The sequence below is a fragment of the Triturus cristatus genome, chromosome 1_2 (assembly GCF_964204655.1).
Source record: "Triturus cristatus chromosome 1_2, aTriCri1.1, whole genome shotgun sequence".
Classification (NCBI taxonomy): Eukaryota; Metazoa; Chordata; class Amphibia; order Caudata; family Salamandridae; genus Triturus; species Triturus cristatus.
The window spans coordinates 756,770,410-756,793,045 of NC_140580.1; the positions used below are offsets into that span (position 1 = coordinate 756,770,410).

Consider the following 22,636-nt stretch of genomic DNA (forward strand, 5'->3'; position numbering starts at 1 on the left):
TAATACTGATCGCAGCCCCTCATCTCTGTCCCCCCCATGTTGTTCCTACTTACATATCAAGTGCTTTACTTAATTGTGTTTTTAACAGCAGTCCGCGGGGCCCCAGTGGGTTCCGGACTTGCTGCAATGCTGGGCTCATTATCACCCCCACCCTGTCCTCGCATACATGTCGCAGCCGTCTGCTTTTTTTAGTTCTGCATACCAGCGCGGCCGCTGACTCCTGCCCCCACCCCACCAATTGGTATTTGAAGGCTTTGTGAAAGTTGGAAGAAAAGAAAACTATACTTATGCACTGCTGTAATTAAGACATTCACTCCTAACGTCTTAATTGTAGCAGTGCATAACTATAGTTTTATTATCTCCTAACGCATTGGTTTCATGGTCGTGACAACATCACACAGGCTGCATGGGGTGCAGATCTAACTTTTGCAATGCAATAGGTCTCGCTTTGCGAGAGTTTAAGCTATTGGTATTGTAAATAACAATGCCTTTAATTTTCTCTTTCCTAAAAAACAACACATAAAAAGGAATTGTAATTTACAATGCCAATAGCTGAAACCTTCGCAAATGCGAGACCTATTGTTTTGCAAATGCTTGTTTGTTCTTTACCAAGCAAGTGATACTGGGGATTTTATTGTATCCCAGGAACCAATCAAGTTTATGACTAGAAATCTACCTACAGTACTTGCATATTTAAAATAAATGAACATCACCCATCATATTTAAAATCATTAGAATATAAGTGCTTGTTCATCTTAGCCAGCATGATTAACCCACAGAAGTTTTGCATACCTGTGCAGTGGGCCCTCCTACATAATGTTCATGCATCTCAGTTGTGCACCCAAGCTACAGGCGCAGTTTTTTTAAATCATATCAGACATCCGAGTGCTTAAAAACCCTTTGTTTGTTCAAAACACTATTTAAAAGGAAAGGTTCAATTTTCTTGGAGAGTGAATACTATTAAAAATATTTTGCTTTTGGATAGGATCTATTTAATGTAGCTTTTAAACATGCAGGTGCAGCTGAAGTGTGTTAATTCAAATATGAGTCGGGTCCAAATTTAGATTTGAGTTAAGTTTTCATGCTCTTAAGTACATTAATCTGCAATTACTATTAAAGAGGCATGTAATGTTAAGTTACAGTAGTTATAGATTTAGTTCCAGTTTTAGTTCCAGTTTGAATAACTTACTTTCTTCGCCTAACGTAGTCTTTATGGTAGAAGTTAGGAATTTATGACAAAAAATAAATAAAGCCAGCAGTGCTCAATCTCTGTACCGTATTTTTGCATCTATTAGTTATACATCTCTCTACTGGAGGGAAGGTCATCTACTGTTAATTTACTGTAGGGTGCAATGGCGATTTTAGGTCCCTAGGCTTTAAAGGAAGGCTAATGAAAATACTATCTCCATGCGCTCAGTGAGAATGAAATATTATAGGCATCATGCAGTGGTAGTCTTGGACCTTTTCGATAGATATAAAATGAAAATGAGCTCAAGAAAAACATTCTTTTTTCACTATGAAGTTGTGCTTGGAACTAATGTAGATCTATTAACCCAAAATGTTTTAGATTTTCCATGTGAACACGTTCTTCATCCTTCAAAATGTGTTTTTTCCAAACCATTCAGCAAAACGTTCTCTAGAGAGGTCTCTGTCATTTCTTTGCTGGGTCTACTGCTTTTAAAAAAAAAAAAAAATAGGACAATATTTTTTTGATTCTTACACCTGTTGCTAGAAAAACGTTTTTCACTGAGCAAACGGACTGACTGTGGAATATTGGAAGCTGTTTTACAGATGGCCAAATGCCTACTGTCCAGGAGGAATAGAGTCCATTTTGCACTAGGTAGTAACCCGTGTGGATCTCATTCCCTTCCTGTTTTCCAAGATATGCAAGGTACTTTTAAATAGAACAAGTTATATTTTCTTGGAACCATTACTGATGCTTAACGGATGAAGTTGTTGATTCTCAAGTAGGTTAAGCAGCCTTCACAAATCTCTTCAGGTACTGCTTGGTAATTAGTGCATACTTGCTGTCATATGTCATGGCTGAATACTTCATTCACCCTCCCTCAGTGAAAAATCCAGCATTAGAAATCTCTAAACACCTGTGGGTTCACAGATTTCACTGCCTTCCTCTGCCATGTGATGTTTGTCTTCCCCAAAATGTTGTCAAGATGGCATATTTCGACTGAGTTTTAATACCCTCTGATGTGAAATGCGACATTTTGAATGGCAGTTACTGATAACAAGGAGATACTGTTTGGAGAGGTGTTTTTTAACGTGTACCAACTAAATAAAGCACTTGAGTAGGACCACGGTTGCGCATAAATCAGATTAAACCACCTGAAGGATTTTCTATGAAGCAGGAGAATGGATTAACATAAGCATGCCGTTTTTGGAAGACACCTCCTGGGCAATCATTGTTACAGGTTAGTAACCTGTTTTTCAGTATATGTCACCTTGTGAGCATATGCGGTTATAGATTATAGTTCTGTCTCTATTGCCACTGACAGCAGATTTTTCAAACTTTGATTTCTTTATTGATTGATTTCTGTTTTTTGTCGTCCTTTTCACCTTAGGTTTCTCTCAGTTACCCTAAGTGATGCGTCTACAACAGCTCCTGCGTCAGGCAGGGGAGTTTAGGCAAACATTTAACTTTGCAGGCCGGGACATGGCACACTGGTTCCCAGGACATATGTCGAGAGGTAAGTGAGAGTTGGCCTTTTGTACCATGCTAACAGCAAATGTATTGTATTGTATAGGAAAAAAATCAAGGTCCTGTGGTAGTGGGGGGCTTTTAAGGAGCCACCTGCATTAGTGTCATGCATATGCATGGAGGTCTTTGTCAGACAGACACCTAAAAGTAATCAGCAAACAATGTCATAGACAGTCAAGAGCATCCTCTAAGTATCATGGGACATATATTTCATTCTGTTTGCATGACACCAGGGCAGCAGCAAATCCTCACTTTAAAATCACTACCTGGTCAGGTAAGACATGTAGGGCTTTTGCAAAAGAATTTCATACTGAACTCGGTCCATCAATTTCCAGCCTGAGTAGGCTTGTCCAAAACTGTTACAGAAATATTTTGAACATAGCCAGCCTTCTTCCCCCATAAATCATGTAGTGAAAGTCAGCAAAGCTGTTTGCTACATGGCGCACTGCTACATAAATAGTGAAAAATGCACTGAGGTCGAAGGAGACCCTGCTGAAAGTCTCAAGTGCCTTCACAGTTTAGTGTCGTTAGTACAGCTCAGATGACAAACTTCAAAATCAAATAATGGTAACATTCGACATGTAGTTGATCACCGTAGATTGTTTTCAAACTACTCACAAATGTCAGCAAGGGGTTTAGTAAATGAGGTCGCAGATCATCATCTGCTCCTGAACTCCCCTACAATTTGTGAGACGAGTTGCATCAAATTTGCCTCCTCCTCCCTTGGCAACATCAGATAACTTAGAAAACATTAATTTTCAGTTTGAACTAGTTTTTATTTGTTCCACAGTCCCCTAAATCACAAGGCCAACTCATAAAACAAACATCGACAAAGCCAATAGGTGCAGATGTTTAAAGTTGAGTGGCAACCTTTTTTCTTTGCCAGCACTAGTTGCCAATGCCATTGGCTTCTGCCAGAAGGCAAAATGGTTGCCAGTGCATGATGACGCATGTGCCTGCATGCCGGCAAGATTGGAATGGGATTCTTTACTCTAAGAAATAAAATTTCAATGATGGCTGCCATCTTGGAATGGTAAATTATAAATGGCAAAATGGCGAGCGGTGCATGACTAAATGTGCGCAAGGATTGCCATCTTAGAATGTTTTTTCTGATACAAACAAGGCATTGAGTGACTGCTTCCATGTCTGGACATACACAGTCACTCACCGGTGGCCATATTGCCAATTTTAATCTACCGTAATAAAATGGCCAACTGCCATTTTACAAAGGTAAATTAAAAACAAGAAAAAGATGCAGGAGCCACAAAAACAGAAGCAAGCAGCCTGAAATCACGTTGCTACTGTTGGGTCCTTATATAAAAGATACAATTTGAAAAATAAATAAATCCAGCCAGTGATCAAGGGAGAGGCAGAGAAGTAACGAACAAGCTTGGAGGAAGAGATGAAGCACATAATAGAGAACATGGCAGAGGGATCTGAGGGATTACAGCTGGATGAAGGAGAGAACAAGTAAAGACATGCACTCCCATGGAGCATTAAAAAAATTAAATAAATAGTTCCTTGATGTGAGTAATGGAAGGATACAACTCATCCAGTCAGAAACTAGACTGAGGAGGAACACCATAGAATCAGGAGCATGGAACTTAGATAGACAAGAAAGCCATCTAATCATGATCAAGGGGCTGTCCCAAAGCCCACTTTATAGTGATTACCTAGGCCTGAAAGATTGTGTGGGCATTCATGTGAACCTTCTCAATTTTTTATTTTGCCTTTAAATTTTTATAATAGTAAATCAACACAATGCTTTGCATGATTTTACATCACAAGACTGTTGTGATAATCTTTAGTAATTAACCCCAAATGTATTGTATTTTATTCAGTAGGTCTTTGATAACACCGAGCTGGAGCTTACTGTAGAGAAGAGCTAAAAATAAAAGCAGCCACACGTTTCCAGTGAAATTGAAATGTTTTGTAGTGGTTACAGATAAAAGATGTGCACTTTCAGACACTGGTACTTGTATTGTTGGTAAATGTTTGAAGAGCAACCTACAGACTGGTTAGAATGAACAACCAAATGTGTTTTCAATGATGCACACACTTTTAATTGTAGCTTTGTGTAAATAAAGAAACAAATTAGATTTCACAGCCACTGCTGCATGAATTGTCAGTATGATACATAAATAGATAGATATGTTACTTATGTTGTATTTAATGGGACTATAAAATAATGCTTCTTGATTGTGCTGTAGTGCAAGAATTGAGTTCCAAGTTAGTGGTTTTATAAATGTAAATAGTGTAAAATAGGAAGATCAAAAGTGAGGCAGCTACATGGGCTGAAAGGCTAGCAGACTGCACAACCATTTGCCAGACACCCCAACTGTTTAGCAGACAAGGAGGCTGACTGAGTGGCAGGCAGGCTGACTAAATGCCTGGCAGACGGGCTACCTGACTTCTGGCAGGAGGGCAGGCTGCATAGCAGAAGGGCAGGCAGGCTGCCTTACTGCCTGGCAGACATGCAGGCTGCCTTACTGCCTGGCGGATGTGCAGATTGTGGGTAAACCATGACTCTAAAACTGTGTTTTTCAACACTCCTGAAGAGGCCTGGGCTTGGCTCTCTGCAATGCGGCCCCTAATAGTGAATCGCCCACCGGGTTTGCACCCAAACACTTCACCCACTTACAAAGACCGTGGATCAGCGGGGGCACTGGAGAAGGGGCACCGGGGGCGGATTACAACGATGTCATGGGCCTGCCTGATCGGTACAGATCCTGCGGAGCCCACGAGACAAGTGAAGGGCCTGCCGGAGTGGTTGATGGGGCTGGGACTAAGTGACTCGTGGAGGGTTTGGAATCCTGGGCGGCACGAACCTGTGCCTCGGCAGCACACGGCTCGCTATCCTGTATAGACTACCTCTCCCTTCCGGCTTCTGACCTCTTGCGCACTACAGGTTCCAAATATTCCCTTGTGGGATTTCAGACCATCCTCCGGTGATGACCTGGTTCAGTGCCCCATGAGTGGGGGACCCAACCCATCTGGCGCCTTGACGTGTGGTTCCTAGCTAATGAACAGTTTGCAGAATATCTGGCTGAGGAACTGAAAACATTCCTAGCTCTAAATCAGGGTACTGTGTTCTCTGCCAGGATGCTCTGGGGTGCTTGTAAGCCCCACTGAGGGGTGTCGCCCGTTCCTTTGTGAAAGGGATGGACCATGAGAAACGTAGCCGCATTATGGAACTAGAAACTTCAATACTGTTGCGTGAATGGGATGGCCTAGGTGGACTGACAGACTTGACACGACGCAGCCTTGCCCCAGTTGTGCCTTGAGGCAGCTTGCAGGTGCTACATGGCTTTCACAAGGAGGGTTTACGAATGGGGGAACAAGTCCAGTAAGCTGTTGCACTGGTAAGCCACGAAAGATACAGAGACGAGTGGTGCCTGTGATCACGGATGAGGCGAGGCAGGCATGGAGGACATGCAGGGGATAGTCGCAGTATTCGCTCGATACTATGAAGCACTTAATGCAGCTCAGGCGTGCCCAAACTGCGATTCAACCTTTGAAGCCTTGTTGCTGACCCTGGTCACTGACCTCCTGATGTACAACTTGACTGAAGCAGACAGAACGACCCTAGAGCAGACAATGACATTTGAGGAGGTGGGTGTAGCCTTGACAGACCTAAACTCCGGGAAGACAATGGGACCGGATGGCTGCCCGGTGTAATACTACCGAAAGCTCCAAACGGACATCCTTCCGCCCCTCCTGAACATATTTATCAAAGCGAGTACCAGTGACTCATTGTTCCCAGATGTGGGCTTGGCAACGCAGGTCATCATACCCAAACTGGGCCGCCCTCAGGCCCGTTGTGCATCATAGCAACCCATCTCCCTCATCAACAAGGAGGTCAAGAAGTATGCAAAACTCCTAGCCAACCACTTTCTGCGGGTTGTACCCCTGCTGGTTGACCCTGACTAATGTGCCTTTATACCCCTTCACAGAACTTGACACTGTATCCAAGGGTACACCTGGCGTTGGTCCCCATCAAGGTCCTAGGGTTTACTTGCTTACCAAGTGTGTACCTTTTAATTGCAATAGGATGCCTGAAGGGAGGGGAGAACACATATATCACGGGGAGCTCTCCCTCCTTGACCATCCTGCGGTGACTGGTATCATGTACGGGGACCCAACCCGAGCTCCCTCCCAAAGGGTTACTCGGAGTATGGAGGGCGGCGCAAGATAGACTGGTTGCAATCGAAAACTCACCCTTGAAACCCCCCTCTGGGAGGGTAATGGCTGGCCCAGGTCTAGAGCTTGGAAGGCTTCAAAGGTTGAATCAGTATAGATATATCGAAGCTTGAGGATGTGTGGGACCTAAGCCATGTTAACACCTGCTATGCTACGATTTCCAAATGCCCACTTCCCAGCTCTTTCGGTACCTACAACTTCGTCATGCGCTGAGTTAGTACCAAGAAAGCTTAGAGGAGGTCCCAGAGAATAACCCACAGGATGGACGCCTGCTCATGAGCCACCTGGGACGAGGCAACACCAGAGTTCTATATATGTTGGAGCCCCTGAAGGAGAAATGGGAGGGGCGGGTGGGAACAGTGGACGTAGCAGACTTATGCGACGCCAGTATGACCCCCATGCCTTAGTGATATCTGCACGGCTCTGGCTGGTGCAATTAAAATTCCTGCCTCAGGCATACCTCACACCCTTCTTTTTATAGAAGGCCGGTAACCGTACCTCCCCTGCATGCAATAGGTGCCAAGACCCACTGGGGGACATTTACCATATGGTGTGGTCGTGCTCGGTTATACAATCATACTGTAACACTATCATGAGGGCCTTATCCGCTGTAGTGGGGACACACATTGAGGCACACCCCAAGATCGCACTACTGGACATACTGGAGGATATGGGAGGGCTCAGGGGTGAAAGGACTGTGGTGGGTATAGGCACTATAGTGGCCAAAAGACCTTGCCAGGCAATGGAGCTTGCAGGCTACTTCTTCTTTAACAGCGTGGACAAATCGCATGGACTGATGCGCCAAAATGGAGGGAACAGTATGCACAGGCAGGGCATGTCCATATAAATATGAGACCGTTTGGAGGAAATGATTGACACACTATGGTATGGATAGTGAAGAGTGGAGCTGATTGGCTCCGAAGGTCAGATACTGAATGGAGATGCGAGGGATGGGGAAGGGGCATGCACAGTACCCAGGATGTTTACCAAAGAAGAACAACTGTATTTGTTTTAATTGTCGTTGATGTGAATAGAAACAATTACAAAAATTCTATTAAAAAATACATTAGACTCCTTGACTTCCTGTCTTGGTGTGGTAGGCTCCAAACAATAAAAACAATGGTGTCTCCTATGGTTAATTTTCTGAGAAAACATAGACTCACTTAGAAAACTTGGATTTAATGCAGTGTTGGTTTGGCCTACTTCTTGAGTTATCAAAGTGCATATTTAATTAAGTAGGGAATGCATTGGCTATCCCTTAGTGGACTTGCTCCTTCCACAGCGTAGCGCCGTCGGGTAGCTATTGCTGCTGTCCCCTTCTGCTTCTGCTGGTGTTACTGACCGGAGGTCCGGAGTTCGAGACCCTCCTCCATCCGCAGGCTCCTGCCTGCGCCTCATCCCTGGTGGTCCAGTGGTAGAGCGTCACTGCTCTGCTGCCTAACTGTCCTCCAGTCCCTCTTTCTGTTGTTTCTGTCCCTCGTTCTGCTTTCCATTTTTGCTTTTCTGCCTCTGGCTTTGCTTATTATTATTTTTTCTTCCTTTTTTCATGTCCTCTCGCTCGTTGCCCCTGCCGCTGGGATCCCTGCGGCCCTGCTCCCACTAGTGTCTCTTCCTGCTCCCGCATTTACTGCATCCCTGCTGTCCAGCCCTCCCGCAGCACTACTTAATGGTGGCTGCGCCGCTGGTGCGCCAAAGGTAAGCCCGTCTGTGCCTGGACCGCACCCAGCGCCAGGGACCCTGCTTCTCAAACACCCCAATGCTATGACACCAACAACCTCCTCTTCCTCAACCCTGGATGCCAAGCCGCCTGCCATCTAGCATCACCGAAGCAGACCCTTGGACCCTACGCCTGTCAGAACTACAATCACACCTTCAGCCGTGCCAACACACCAGCTCCTCTCACCGCCCAGCCAACCAACAGTGCACCCATCCGGCTCAACTGCATCTCTTGCGGTCCCTCCACAAACACGCCACAGAAATCTGAGACCTCCTTGACACCACCTCTCCTGACATCGCTTTGTTCATAGAAACATGGACCAACCCCTGCTCCGGACCGGACATCGCCATCCCCGATGGTTACAAGATCACCTGCAAGGACCGCCCCAACCACGCAGGAGGAGGCATCGCTATTGTCCAGAAAAGCACACTCCAATTGACGACGCACTCCAACGACGACCATGGAGCACCTCCATTTCCAGATCCGGACCAACCCAAACAAACCCAAACACCAGCCCTCAACCCCCCCTTCACCAACACCATTGTAGACCTCATCACTCCCCAGGCTCTTGCATCCACCGACTAAATCCTACTTGGAGACCTCAACTTCCATCTGTACAACCCCAGTGACCATAACGCCGCCTCCCTTCTGGAGAACGTCACCAATATCGGACTCCAGCAGCTAGTCACCGCACCGACCCACACAGTTGGACACACGCTCGACCCAGTCTTCTACGCCAGTGGTAACATCAGCTATAGCCACACCACCGAACTCTCCTGGACCGACCATCACTGCGTGCATCTCGCCTTCGCCACACCCACAGTACACCACTGTCATCAAGGCCACCAAACAACTTCTTGTCAACTCCCTCAGCACAACCACTCCGCCAATGCCCACGGACTCCAACACCGCAGCACGCAACCGATGGATCTCCAACTGCGCAAACACCCTGGCACCCCTCAAGAAAAGACCAGGCAAAGAACACTCCAAGAAGGCCAGATGGTTCACTTCTGCCCTCTATGAGTCCAGACACACCTGCAGATGTCTCGAGAAATGATAGAGGAACAACAAGACCCCAGAAACTAATGCAATTTTCAAATCCGCTGTCTACACACACCACCTCCTCCTGAAAACCATTAAGAAAATAGCCCTACAAGACAGAATCAATGCCAACTCACACAACAGCAAAGAACTCTTCGCCATCGTCAAGGAGTTCTCCAGGCCCAACAGCGAGACCACAGATTTTCTCTCCCTCCCAAGACCACTGCAACAAACTCAGCACCTTATTCCACCACAAGATCAGGTAGATCTACGACAGCTTCGACACCCTGGACCTGGCCACCACGCCCGCCACCATTGCACCCAAACAAACCGCACCCAAACAGACTGTTCTCTGCTGGACCCCGCCCACAACAGAGGACATGCTCAAGAACATGAACAGCAACCACTCAGGAGACTTGACGGATCCCTGGCGTACCATATCTTCCACTGAGCAGCCGCCATCGCCCTCCAGCTCTGCCACACCATCAACGTCTTCTTCAAAACCACCACCTTCCCCGATGACTGGAAACAATCCAAGATAAACCTCCTGCTGAAGAAGCAATCCTCAGACCTGACAGACCTCAAGAACTTCATACCGATCTCCCTCCTCCCCTTCCAGGCCAAGGTCATAGAGAAGGCCATCAACGGCCAACTCTCCGAGTTCATGGAAGTAAACCACCTCCCAATCCGGCATCCGAAGCAACCACAGCACAGAGACTGCACTCCTTGCTGCCACTGACGAAATCCGCTCCCTCCTCGACTGGGGCGAGACCTCCTCCTATTAGACCTCTCGGCCTCCTTCGAAACCGTCTCCCATTGCACCCTAATCATGAGACTCCCTGACGCCGGCATCCGCAACAAGGCTTTGGACTGGATTCACTCCTTCTTCACCGGCCAGGCCAACATGCCAGATTACCACTGTTCCTCTCAGAACCCAAGGGAGACCAGCTGTGGAGTACCCCACGGTTTATCCCTGAGCCCGACGCTCTTCAACGTCTTCATGGCTCCCCTCGCAGCCCTCACCGGAAGCCACAGACTTAACATTGTCTCCTACACCAACGACACCCAGCTGATCCTCTCCCTCACCAATGACCCCACAATCGCCGGAACCAACTTCCGCAGTGCAATGAAGGCCGTTGCTACCTGGATGAAAGACAGGTGCCTCAAACTCAACTCAGATAAGACCGAAGTACTCATCCTGGGACCCAGCCCCTCTTTAAACTTGACAGAAAATTGGAACCAAAACTTCAAGAATCTTCCTTGCTATTTTTATTTCAGAACATCAGAATAAAAATAGATAGCAAAAGTGTTTTGGCAAGAATTGCAGAGAATAGAATCTTGATGATTAATGACTTCTACTGCGAGGGCAGACCTATGTCATTTGCAGAACTACAGAACGAAATTAAACTGCAGGGTCTTGACATTTCTCAGTTTTTATATTTTTTGTTAAAGATGTTTGTTTTGAAGCTTAGCCCTTTTACAAAACCAAATGTTCTAGATTTTCCTACAATACTCTCTAAACAGGGTCGCTTGTTTACTGAGTTTATTAACATATGGTTGTACAGTCCTCTAAACTTCAAAATGCAGGCTAAGTGGGACACACGAGTGGAGGATTTGGAGGATCACCAACATCAGCAGACCAATTGCCCTGAATATGGATCGCCTCTTTTATGGCTAACATTTCACTCATATTGGCGCAAACTAATTTTATGACCATGAAAGTCATTCTAGACTCCTACATTTCTCAAACTTGGGTTGATTTAATCGTACTTCTGATGGCACTATGGCACTGTGAAGGGAGATTTACCTCATATTTTCTTTCTATGTCTCATGATACATCCTATTTGGGATGGAATAGAACAGGGATTGACAACTTTTTCTGTAGTGAGAGATACTTCTGATCAGTGAAAATCACTGTGAACTACTGAAGACCCAGCCACTCGCACATTGTTACCAGTGGCGTAACGATAATTGAGGGGGCCCCCCTGCAAGGCACGTGGAGGGACCCCCTCCTGGACTCTATCAGGACCTCCCCGGTCGAAGTGCAGTGCTGAGGGGGCCCTCTGGAGCTTAGGGCCCCCCCCCGCACTGCGGGGGATGCGGGGGCCTGTGTTACGCCCCTGATTGTTACCAGACTCTCCCATGCCCAGCTTAATTGACTTGAAAACTAATGTCCATAGAGCCAGATAGAATGGTTTGAACCATAAACTTTGACTAGCGGCCCCATGACAGGGCTGCCATGCGTGTCAGTGAGAGTGTGGTCTTTGGGTATGTATGAAAATGAGTGCGTGTGAATGGGATATATGTACTTGACACAGGACATACATTTCCCCAAATGTGGCACAGTTACATGTATAATACAAAGAAACAAGCATTTATTTTAAATGGGTAAAATTTAAAGTGCAGAAAAATGTTCTGCAAAAATGTTAATAAGAATGAACATTTTTCTGTTCTTTTAATTTCTCTCACTTAAAAAAAATGCCTGTATTGTTTTGTTATAAATATGACACCATGCCTATTAGACACTAGGAGCAACATACCTGCTTGTGTACTTGCAACACTTTGAAATGGGAGAGAATTAAACTGAAGAGTTAACACTACGTTTATATGGATTCCATAAAACTCATCATTTAAATTTTAGCCCATTTCAAAGTGTCACATTTACAAATAGCAGGCATCTTGCATCCAATGGCCTGCATACCTGGTGCCATATTTATAACAAAAAATACAGCAATATGTATAAATGGGAGTAATTTAAAGTGATGAAACCTGCTTCATAAAATTTTAAAACGTAATTAAAAGTGGAGAAAAACATTGACCCTGTTTCATGGAAATATTTTACTTCACTTTAAATTTCTCGCATTTAAAAAATGATTGTATTTTTCATTTATAAATTTGTCACAGTATCAACTGGCCACTGGGAGCAGGCAACCTGCTGTTTGTAAATGCAACACTTTGAAATGGGAGACAATTAAAAGAAATAGTTAACTTAATCTTTAAGGCAACTTTTCATTTTAATTTCCTCCCATTTAGAAACATTCTGGACATTTTTTTGTTCTCACCCTCCAATATTGAGTCAAAAAGGACATTTATTTAAGATTTAAATACCCGTGTGCTTCAATTCTTCACGTCGGTGCCATAGGCCATAAATCTAACTCTAGCACTGCTTATTATCAGGCCCTGTTATCTGCACCCTGAACATAATAATGTAAAACAAACAGAGCCTTCTCCTAACTTCAAAAGGAAAACGACTGGTTGGAGACAGCTGTAGAAGAAGATTACATAGAGAAGGTATTTCATGTAAAATTAATACTTAATCTGACTGTGGCCTACTTGAGTATACATTCTCTTTAAACACCACCATGCTTATTGATCTGCTTTTACTTATGAGTCAAGACCGTTCTTATCAGCTTGGAAGATGCCAAGTGGCATCTCCATCCGTACTTGGTGGGCGGGGACTTGCTGCATGAGTGGTGTAGCTAATTTTGTATTGAATTATTCAGATTAGGTGAATAGTAGGAGATCACTGTGAAATATGCTGGACCTCTATCTGCCTAAATTTCGACTTCCCTGAATCACATGGGCGGACATATGCCTAGAGATCGTTGCATGACAAACTTCCCCTCTTGAGAAACCGGCCTCCTCTGTGATGCTGTCCTAGTGAGAGTCAAATATACCACCTAGTGTACTTGAGATTTGTTTATCTTCATTTTCTTTTACAACTTCTTTGCTCCATTATAATTTACGATGGAATTCACGTAGAAGAATGATGTTCTTTCCGTTGGCTTTGAGTACGTCACAGGTCTTCTTTTACACATGTGGTTTAACCATCCTCCGATTTCCTCAGAAATCAAATCTTTTTTCTTGTAGCAGTATATGATAAACATTGGAGGAAACCTTTCTTACATGAAGGCTATCTTAAAATATGATGATTCTTTGGCATTTGTTGTATGTCTTGATAATGTAATGAAACGTTTGAAATTAAAATATTAAAGAATTTAGCCCAACACCACCCCTCTTCCCTCTTCTGTGATCTTCCAAGGATTTCCTCCCCTATCATTCATATTTCCCTTCCTTTACTTCATCTTTCTGCTATATTCTTACTTTCTTCATCCTTCTTTTTTTACCTTTTTAGTATTCCATTTTTCCATTCATCTCATCCACACCTTATTTCATTCTTTCCTTTATCTCTTTCCTACCTTTCTCATGCTCCTTTTCCCATTCATCTCATCCACATTTTATTTCCATCTTCACCTTCTTTAGACTCCATATCCATAGATCACAAACATATCCTAGACCAGTGGACTAGCGGAGGGCAGTGTGAGAGGCCATTCTCTTTAAAATACATTACTTCCATTGAAATGAATGTGACTGTTGTAACTATCTGCAATTAATGAGAGACGTTCTCAGGTAGAAATCCTGATTGGGGTGTCTCCTTTCATCTTTGCAGGGTCGATAAAATGTCCATGATTTATGTGGCTTTAACGACAGTGATACCTAACATGAGTATTTCAAATATGACATCTGCTCCATGCAGACTTACACTATGCCACAAAGTTGTTGAATGCCGGCTTCTTTATTTGCTTAAATATGGTTTGTTAAACACCCTCCCTGTTGTTTTTATGAGCAAAATGTTTTAAAATTAGATCACAGTTTTCAAGATAAAATGTGGCTTGTTGACAGTAGAGAAGCCTAGTTTGACTCTACTAAGCATACCCTCAAGGCTGCCTGGTGCACCCAGCACTCGCACGCAGAAGGAAGGCATTCTTTACGAATAGGATGGAGAATGAACAGAAGAACAACCACAGCGGTTCTATCTGGTCTTAATCTGGTTGGTCTGCAAACATTTTCAATTGTGCTAGGGAATTTTTCCTACTCACTTGGCTGATTTCACCATTTCCAGGTTGACAACATTTTCTTGCATGCCACCTCTGTTTAGGAACATCAATGCTAGAGGGAGACAAAAGAGAGTACAGTATCCCACTTTGGCCACAGTGAATGCCTGCATTTGGTGCAGTATATATCGTGTGGCAGAAGTTCCCGCCTGGGGCTTGAGGTGTGTAGGCCATGCAACCCCACCAGAAACATTCTTTGCCCTCCATCAGAGGGAAGAGCAGTTTTTCGTGATGCCTTCCCCTTCATCTACTTCAGTCTCCAACCTGACCGGTCATCTACTTGCTGCCTGTCCAGTTGTTGTTTTGCATTTCTGGAGGAGCCAATCCTACTTTTTCTTTGTAAAGATTGATGTAAGGCTCAAAATCTCACAGTTGAATACATTTTGATGTGGTAGTTGCGTTTCGGAAAGTCATGGCTCGCAGTATAACAGGATTTTTCAAAAAAGGCTACCTCCTTGCAGCAAGACATATTTACGCTTGTAAATAACTAAATTCTACACATTAGCTATTTTTTTATTCTTAGTGATCTGAGTTAAACTTAGATCCATGTCTTTGGCCGTCCAATCAGTCTTAAACAGTAGTGTAATATTTTCCCTCCTAGTTTTGTGGACTAGTCCAGAAAAAAACAGTTAAGGTCGAATCCTGTGAGGTCAACCTGGAGTGAACAACTAGGGGTGAATGCTGCACAGGGGGCAACAGAGATTTAATGCGGTAGGGGGAGAACACTGCTTTTCTCAGTTCTAGTAAACAAGGTGGGAAAAACTGAGTTTTAACTGGGGTTAACCAGGTTGGGACAGAGGGTGAGAGAGGTTTTGTATGGTTATTCATCTCTTTAAGGATTTTGTAATACCCCTGCAATCTTCCAAGCGGTATCACTGAGTAATAATGATGAATCAGGGATCTCTTGTACCTGAACGTGCTGATGTGTAGAAGGATTCCACATGACAATTTGCGGTGCCCACATGTATGATCTATTTGTCTACTTTTCAAGAATGCATTTCGACTAGAAATGCTCCACATAGTGCTAGTATGTATCAGTACAATAAGAATAGCTGGATGATTGATGTCCATAAAAACAGGATAGTACATATATTTAGCACACATTCCAATACACAGAATATCAATGACAAATTAGTGCGATGTTAAACCTATTCTTGTTGGGTGATCTATTCCTTAAGAGTTGTTTTGAACGGTAGCGAATGAGTGACTTTCCGCTGGAGTAGAGTGCCACTGTAGTTGCCCCACTAACTGAAAGGATTGTAATCCAGAGGCACACATGGAAGTTAGAATGCTGCTAAGAGGTTTTTTTGTGGCGATGCGTAGGGTTCGAGTGGTAACCTAACGTTACTGGGTTTCTGAAAGAAGGCTCGCGAGCAGATGTTTTCCCGAACAACAAAACAGAGTTGCACTGAAGGTTTGTTGAGGGTCTCAACAAACCTTTGTTGCATCTATGTGACTCCAACATAACATAACTAAAGAATTGGTCTTTTTCATTTCTATCTCACTGGTAAAAGTGCCTCGGGGCACACCAAGGCGACCTTTGCGTGTCAGCATATGTGTTATACTAATGACCTATAATTTAACATTTGGTGCCATATTAACATACATAATTGTATTGTTACCCCACAGGAGGCCCTGATCCTTGACCGCTCCTGAGGTATAATTAGCTAGTCATTCACTATTTTCCTTCTCCCCCCACAGGTCTTACACAGATGAAGGCCAACCTCAAGGATGTGGACTGTCTGATTGAGGTGCATGATGCTAGGATATCCTTTTATTCTTGATATGGTGCTCCAGCAGTCAGGTAAACCACAAAGAGTGCTGTAATGTCAAAGTTGATAGTGCTGCAACCCAATTTGCATAAGAGACATGTCCGGTTCTTAGGAGTGTTTTGCTTTTGTCCTTGGAGACCGACTTTGTTAGGGAGCATGTCACTATTGCTGTATCTCATCTTAGCTTGGCTCCTCTTGGCCCCCACAGCACAGTTGCTTACAAATTTGATTATTGCAAAATAAGAGGTACAATGCTCCAGATAACGTTTGAGTTGTGAGATATTTTACTCCCCGTTTTCTAAAAGGTAGCGTAACTAGAAAAAAATTAATATTTTGCATTCACTGCTTTTAAAACTATGAAAACTGTAAATCATTCATTTTTAAATATTATGTAGTTTAACACTGTTAAAAATTGTACAAAATTAAAACTGCTCATTGTGTGTGTGTGTGCGTTTTTGAAAACTGAATTGCTGCACAAGTTTGTAGATGATCGCTATGTTCATTTAAATTTGTTCATGGATAGGCTTGAGGCAAGATTATTGAGGATGAAAGAGGGGAGCTGTTAGACCTGTCAGCCCTTTGGGTGGTCCCTCCTCATCATTATTTATTTTGTCCCACTTTTGCCTCAAACCCTGTTAGTATTTTTCCTTTTTGGGAACCACCAGACTTTTTAGTATTGATGCAGATTCAGGGAGCCATTTTATCTACCCCTGGAACTTCTGTCTGAGGGCCTGGAGCACAAAATGGTGGCCACCCATTGTCACCTGTGACATCACTGGAACCTACTAGAACCTTCTGCAACATTCTGGAACCCTGTGACAGTTGGAGGCGGTTTGGAATGTTGGGAAGCTAAGCCAGAGTTGACAGTTGGAGCTGGCAGTTGGCACCTGACAGGTGAAGAGAGAGCAGCAGAAACCTGAAGGAGGAAGGAGTGAGGCAGCAGGGGTGGAAACTTGTGCCTGGAGTGGGGTCCATAAACCCACCCTTGATACTAGTCCCTACTGACTGAGCCCAGCCTGGAGCCCTGTGTGGGAGAAAGCAAGAAAAACCATCTTAAGGACCTGGACAGCAGGAACAGGCCTTAAAAGTAAAGAACAGCAAGTTCCTGACCTGGTTACTGGTAACTACCCTACCTGAAGTCCGACGTTGAGAAGCCTAGAGACCTGGGGCCGGAGGTGAAGAAGCGGCGCTGACTGGAAAGCAGACGTCGTACCCGGAGCCACCAGAGGTTGAGAGAGGGCGCCGACGGAGGTCGTGGAGAGTACCAGAGGTCGTGGAGGAAGACACCTGAGGTCGAGTGTGCGGCGTCGACGGAGGAGTGAAGTCCGCCCTCCGGAGTCGCCAGAGACCGAGGTGAAGCGTGCCGGAGGTCGGGAGTGGAGATCGCACTCCGGAGTCGCCGGAACCTGAGGAGAATCGTGCCGGAGGTCGGGAGTGGAGGTCGCACTCCGGAGTCGCCGGAACCTGAGGAAAGGCGCACCGGAGGTCGGGAGTGGAGATCGCACTCCGGAGCCGTCGGAAGTCGACACCGAGCCAAGACTGCCCGACGTCGTCGAACCGGAGATCGACATCGAGCCGAGGCCGCCGACATCGAACCGGAGCCGCCTACCGACGTCGTCAAGAACTGACATTGCGCCGAGGCCGCCGACATCGAACCGGAGCCGCCTCACGGCGTCGACACGACTCCAGCGGCGTCGGAGCTTCATAAAAAGGGCAGTAAGTGGAATAGAGGGCGCCTAAGGCCCTGTGGAGCCCTGAGAGACTATCCTAGGGGCTAGAGAGGTGCTGGAACCAGCTTGATTGTGCCAGGGGTGAGCTGAGACTAATACAGAGGGGTTGTGTAGTGTGGGAGAGACAGATCTCTAGATTCCCCCTTGATCTACCTCAGTTTAGGCCTCAGCCTTGTCCAAGCCAGGGAGTATACCCCTCAGGCCATCCAAATCTCTACAAGCTGGGATTGGGTCAAATCACCCCATAGTACCTCAGGAATGTGAACTGATTTTCAAGTGTCACTGTTGGCTTTTATTATTTATTGAGAGCACTGTATTTATTGTATTCATCCTATTTATTGCCTCACAGTATTTATTGTTTCACAGTATTTATTGTCGCACAATATTTATTGTCTCGCAGTATTTATTGCCTCATAATATTTAATTGCCTGTTATGTAATGTACTTATATTTATGCCTTGATTATTTATGATCTACCTTATTTATTGAATCGTTAAGACAGTATGTATTATTATTTATTTAATCAGCAACTAAGAGAAAAGAAGATAAAGAGATATATTTTCAGTATAATTTTTAAGGTGTAGTGTCGTTTTTGGAACGGATGCACGCATGGTTATTGTGTGGGTATAACGTATGCTTAACACGGTGCCTTCCTTCCCGCTCGAGCCAAGCTACCACAGTGTGTCTGGGAGAACACCACCACCACCCTTCCGGTGTGGGAGTGGGTTTTTCTAACAGGAGCTATTAAAGATCTCTTATCAGTATAAAAAAATGAAAGTATCAGCTTCAGCTACATTGAGTAGCAGCTATTTTGTGGAGGCTGTAGTCTGTGAGTGGGTATTTTGTAGGAGTTATTTGGTAGCCAACTTATGACTGGGTAGAGGTTTGGCCTAATAGACGGCTGTGACACTGGTTGGTGAGTGCAATTCATCCATCATTGAGTGGCGGCCAGTAATTTTGGCAGGGAGGTGGGCAGGGCGTACCACATGCACACACATACACTCACTCACCCATGCATTCACAAACGCGCACATAACACACCCATTCAAACACTCGCTCACAACAAATTCATACATTTATACATACACAAATGCAAGCATCAAACACTCAAATACATAAAACGTACCTGTCCTCCTGCTCCCTGAGAGAAAAGCTTCAGAGGTCCCAAGAGGGTTGGAACTGCTGCCTTCTCTCAGGGAGGCAGTAGTCCCTCACTCCTCACAGAGTGGGATGGGTTCAGTGAGACTTGCTGTCCCCACCCCACCGTGTGATGTGGTGTCACTGATTGACACTTGGCCCTGGGTACTTTAAGGCTTACAACTGAAGTGCTCAGGTCCAAAGCAATCAGTGATGCACCGCCTCGTCAAGAAGGGGAGGAGGGCCTCGCTGCACTTTTGCCAGGCGGAGGAGGTCATGCACGCAGGGTTGTGAGGTCCTCGTCCTGACAAAGTTCTGCTCAGGCAGCCAGGAGCCTGCGCATGCCTAGCTCCTGGCTGCCTGACCTGAACAAGGAGCGTGTCTGTTAGGCTAGCCTTTTCTCAGACGGATAGACATTCTTCTTCTCAGGAAAACGGTGAGGGGGCGTGGCCCATTTGCCCATATGGACCGGCGGTGGCTGGCTGTATTGTACAACTCCAGTCATTTTCTAAATATTTATTTTGCTAACACAAATATATATAACACAGTTGTTCAATTAAAGAAGTTCAGCTGGCCCCTGAACCCGAACCATGATATCTCATTGTTTGGCGTTTGCAGTTTGTACATAATCATATTTTCTAAGATAAAAGCCCACTAATGTACTAAACACAACTCCGGAATCGGTAAAGCTTTACCAACTCTTAAAATGGGTTGTGAAATGGATAGCAAATTGTTATTTGGAAGGGGTGTGTGTAGGGGTCGGTGGTTTGTGTCCCTTCCAAATAGTGATTCCTACCCATTGTATCAATGGTTTAAGACTGAAATAGCTGGGTAAACCATTGAAAGGTTACTGACCCCCAATTGGGGTGGTGACTGATTCACAAAAGGTAAGCTGTCCCTTTGATTCCAGTACCTTCTGAATCTTGCAAAAGGTTTCAAAGGGAGCAGCCAGTGGTCCAGGGGAATGCTGCAAACTCTTGACGAAACTTTACAAAAAATGAAACTTCTTTAACTTTAAGGAAAACTGGCTGCTTTCCAAAAATGTTTCTTTATTAAAAATCAGTCACATACGTGGTGGCCTGTTGACCCTTGTGCAGGCCACTATCCTTGTGAAAGCCACCAATCGGAGTCACAGTTTTCAACCTACCTAATGAATATTAAGGAGGTAGTTCTGAATGTGACCTATTCCGATTCGGGATTTTGGAAATCGATATATTGGTACATAGGTTGGTATGCAAATAGCACACTGGTCTAAAAAATATTGGTCGCAAATGGTGGCCAGTTTTTACCACCATTGTATTAGTACATCAGGCCTTAAGTCACTGAAACAGCATATGTGCCTTATTGTCAATGATAAGCTGAAAGTTGGACACCAAGGGGCAACATTCTTCTCTTCATTTTTGTATTTATTTTATGAAGCACAGCATCTTATATGAACTTTCAAGTGCCGAATACAGCACGCTCAAAGCAGAGGAGCAGCTCAATTAACTGTGCGACCACAGAACGGTGACCCTTTAAAAATAATAGATGGATTTTTAAACAACAACCCACGACCACAGACCTTTGTCAAACAGTCCTCAATAGTAAAATGACTTCTAAGAACACAATGAAACATAACCAGAATCATGACAGCACTGTTCCTGCTTAATTGGACAGGGGAAGGGCAAACACACGTTTCTGATTTCAAAAGTAGAGCTTAATAATCTTAACGAATGTGGGCCTAAATTAAACCTATAAGAGAACCTGACTCTCTCATTAAGCTGCTTATGACGTCCACTAGACTTTTTCATGGTAACTGCAGGACAGTATTATTAAAGACACAGAGTTCAAGTTGGGTTAAGTCTGCTACTGAGTGACAAAAGCAACAGAAGATATTTAGGAATGTTCTTACTTTAAACCAAGGGGACAAGATAATTCTGTTGTGAGTTACATAATAAACTACACCACATGCTAGGTGAATACAATTCGACTTCAAGAAAGAAAAACAAAATATATGCCAAAAGAGAGAGAGGTGTGTGTGTGTGTGTGTGTGTGTATATATGTATATATGTATGTGTGTATAAATGTATATGTGGGTGTATATATATATGTGCTGGGCACTTGCTTTTTACTTCTGATACACAGATTAATGCAATAAAGCACCTTTTCTTTTAATACTCCAAGATCGTGGTCTGCACCTTTGTTTGAGCTGGCGAATCGGCGATAAAGGACTGTGGTGAATTTTTATATTACCTACTGGCGGTCGCCAGTAGGTAGTTATAGTTAGGACCTATTTTCCATAGGAAATCCGCAGCATTCTATTCCCAATAACTTTGGCGCCGATTGACGAATCTTTGCGAAATTTTCAAAACTTTTGGCCAGCTCCCGTCCGCTCCTATCCTGAAAGTCTCGAGATGATTCATGTAGCAGGGGCCGAGAAAAAAGGGGGGTCCCAAAACGTGTTTTCCCCATGCAATTTCCCATAGGACCTTTAGCCGCAGCTACAGCCCAAACTGCTGAATGGAATTACACTAAATTTGGCAAAGAGGTAGTCCTCAGTTCAGACTCGTGCCTTTTGCTTAAATGGTGTCAATCTGTTCAGTAGTTCCTGAGAAAATTACAGTTAAAGGTACATATAAATCTATGGCCGCGCTGGATCCGCGAACCCTGAGCGCACCCTCCCGATCACGCGCTGAATGCTAATTGGCTGTCAAGTGGTTGTCAACCTTCGAAACCAGGAACTGTTGGCAGCCATTTTGTGCCTCGGTAGAAGCAAGGCTGAAGAAGTCTGTGGAATAAGTGTGTAAAACGTATAAAGGGGGCAGGGTAGAAATACCCTGACCCTCTAGACCGGCTTAGGGGGTCCCAGAAGGACTCCCAGGGCCCCCCCAATTTTTTTAATTTACTTTAAAAACCGCAAAGTGCGCGCAGGGTGCGCGGATCCTGCTGTAAAAAAACTAAAAATAAAACAGAGCTTTTTTTATAATTAGCCCCCGGGGGCAAAATTCTTCAATTTAAAGGGGGCCCAGAGGGGCCCCGGGGACCGCCAACCCCCCTGGGGCTACGAAATAAATTGGGAGGAGCTCAAAAGCCCCTCCCGGTATAATTTGTGGGGGGGGGGGCTCAACGGCACCCCAAACCCCAGGGACCACCACCCCCTGGGGCTTTATGTATTGAGGGAGGGGGGCTGCGTGGCCCCCCTCCTGGAGCCCTCAAGGGCCCTGGGGACCGCCACCCTCCAGGGCTGGCTCCTTCAGTGTCCTGGGGTGCCCCCCCCAAGGACACTGTTGTTTGCTATGAGAGGGCGGGAGTCTCCCGCCCTCCCATAGCAAACTTGGTTTGGATTTTGAAAGAGAGAGCAGGGAAACCTACTTCCAGGCCCCATGGCCCCCAAACTTCACGGGGTGGTGCGAACCTACGCGGGCCGCCGTGATTTAACATCAGCGCTCCAAC

At 44.8% G+C, this 22,636-nt stretch overlaps 1 protein-coding gene across 4 annotated transcripts in view; it reads left to right on the forward strand.

The window, feature by feature from the left end:
- The window catches only part of MTG1 (mitochondrial ribosome associated GTPase 1), a 214,659-nt gene that overhangs the window by 68,874 nt on the left and 123,149 nt on the right, over positions 1–22,636 (forward strand). For 3 of the 4 annotated variants that reach the window (XM_085608706.1, XM_085608708.1, XM_085608705.1), the window contains exons 2-3: positions 2,577–2,702; positions 16,268–16,332. In XM_085608706.1, the coding sequence (XP_085464832.1) occupies positions 2,600–2,702; positions 16,268–16,332 (168 nt within the window). In that variant the 5' untranslated portion in view covers positions 2,577–2,599. Of the gene's footprint in view, positions 1–2,576; positions 2,703–16,267; positions 16,371–22,636 lie in introns of all 4 variants that reach the window. The other variant, XM_085608709.1, reaches the window with a different exon arrangement.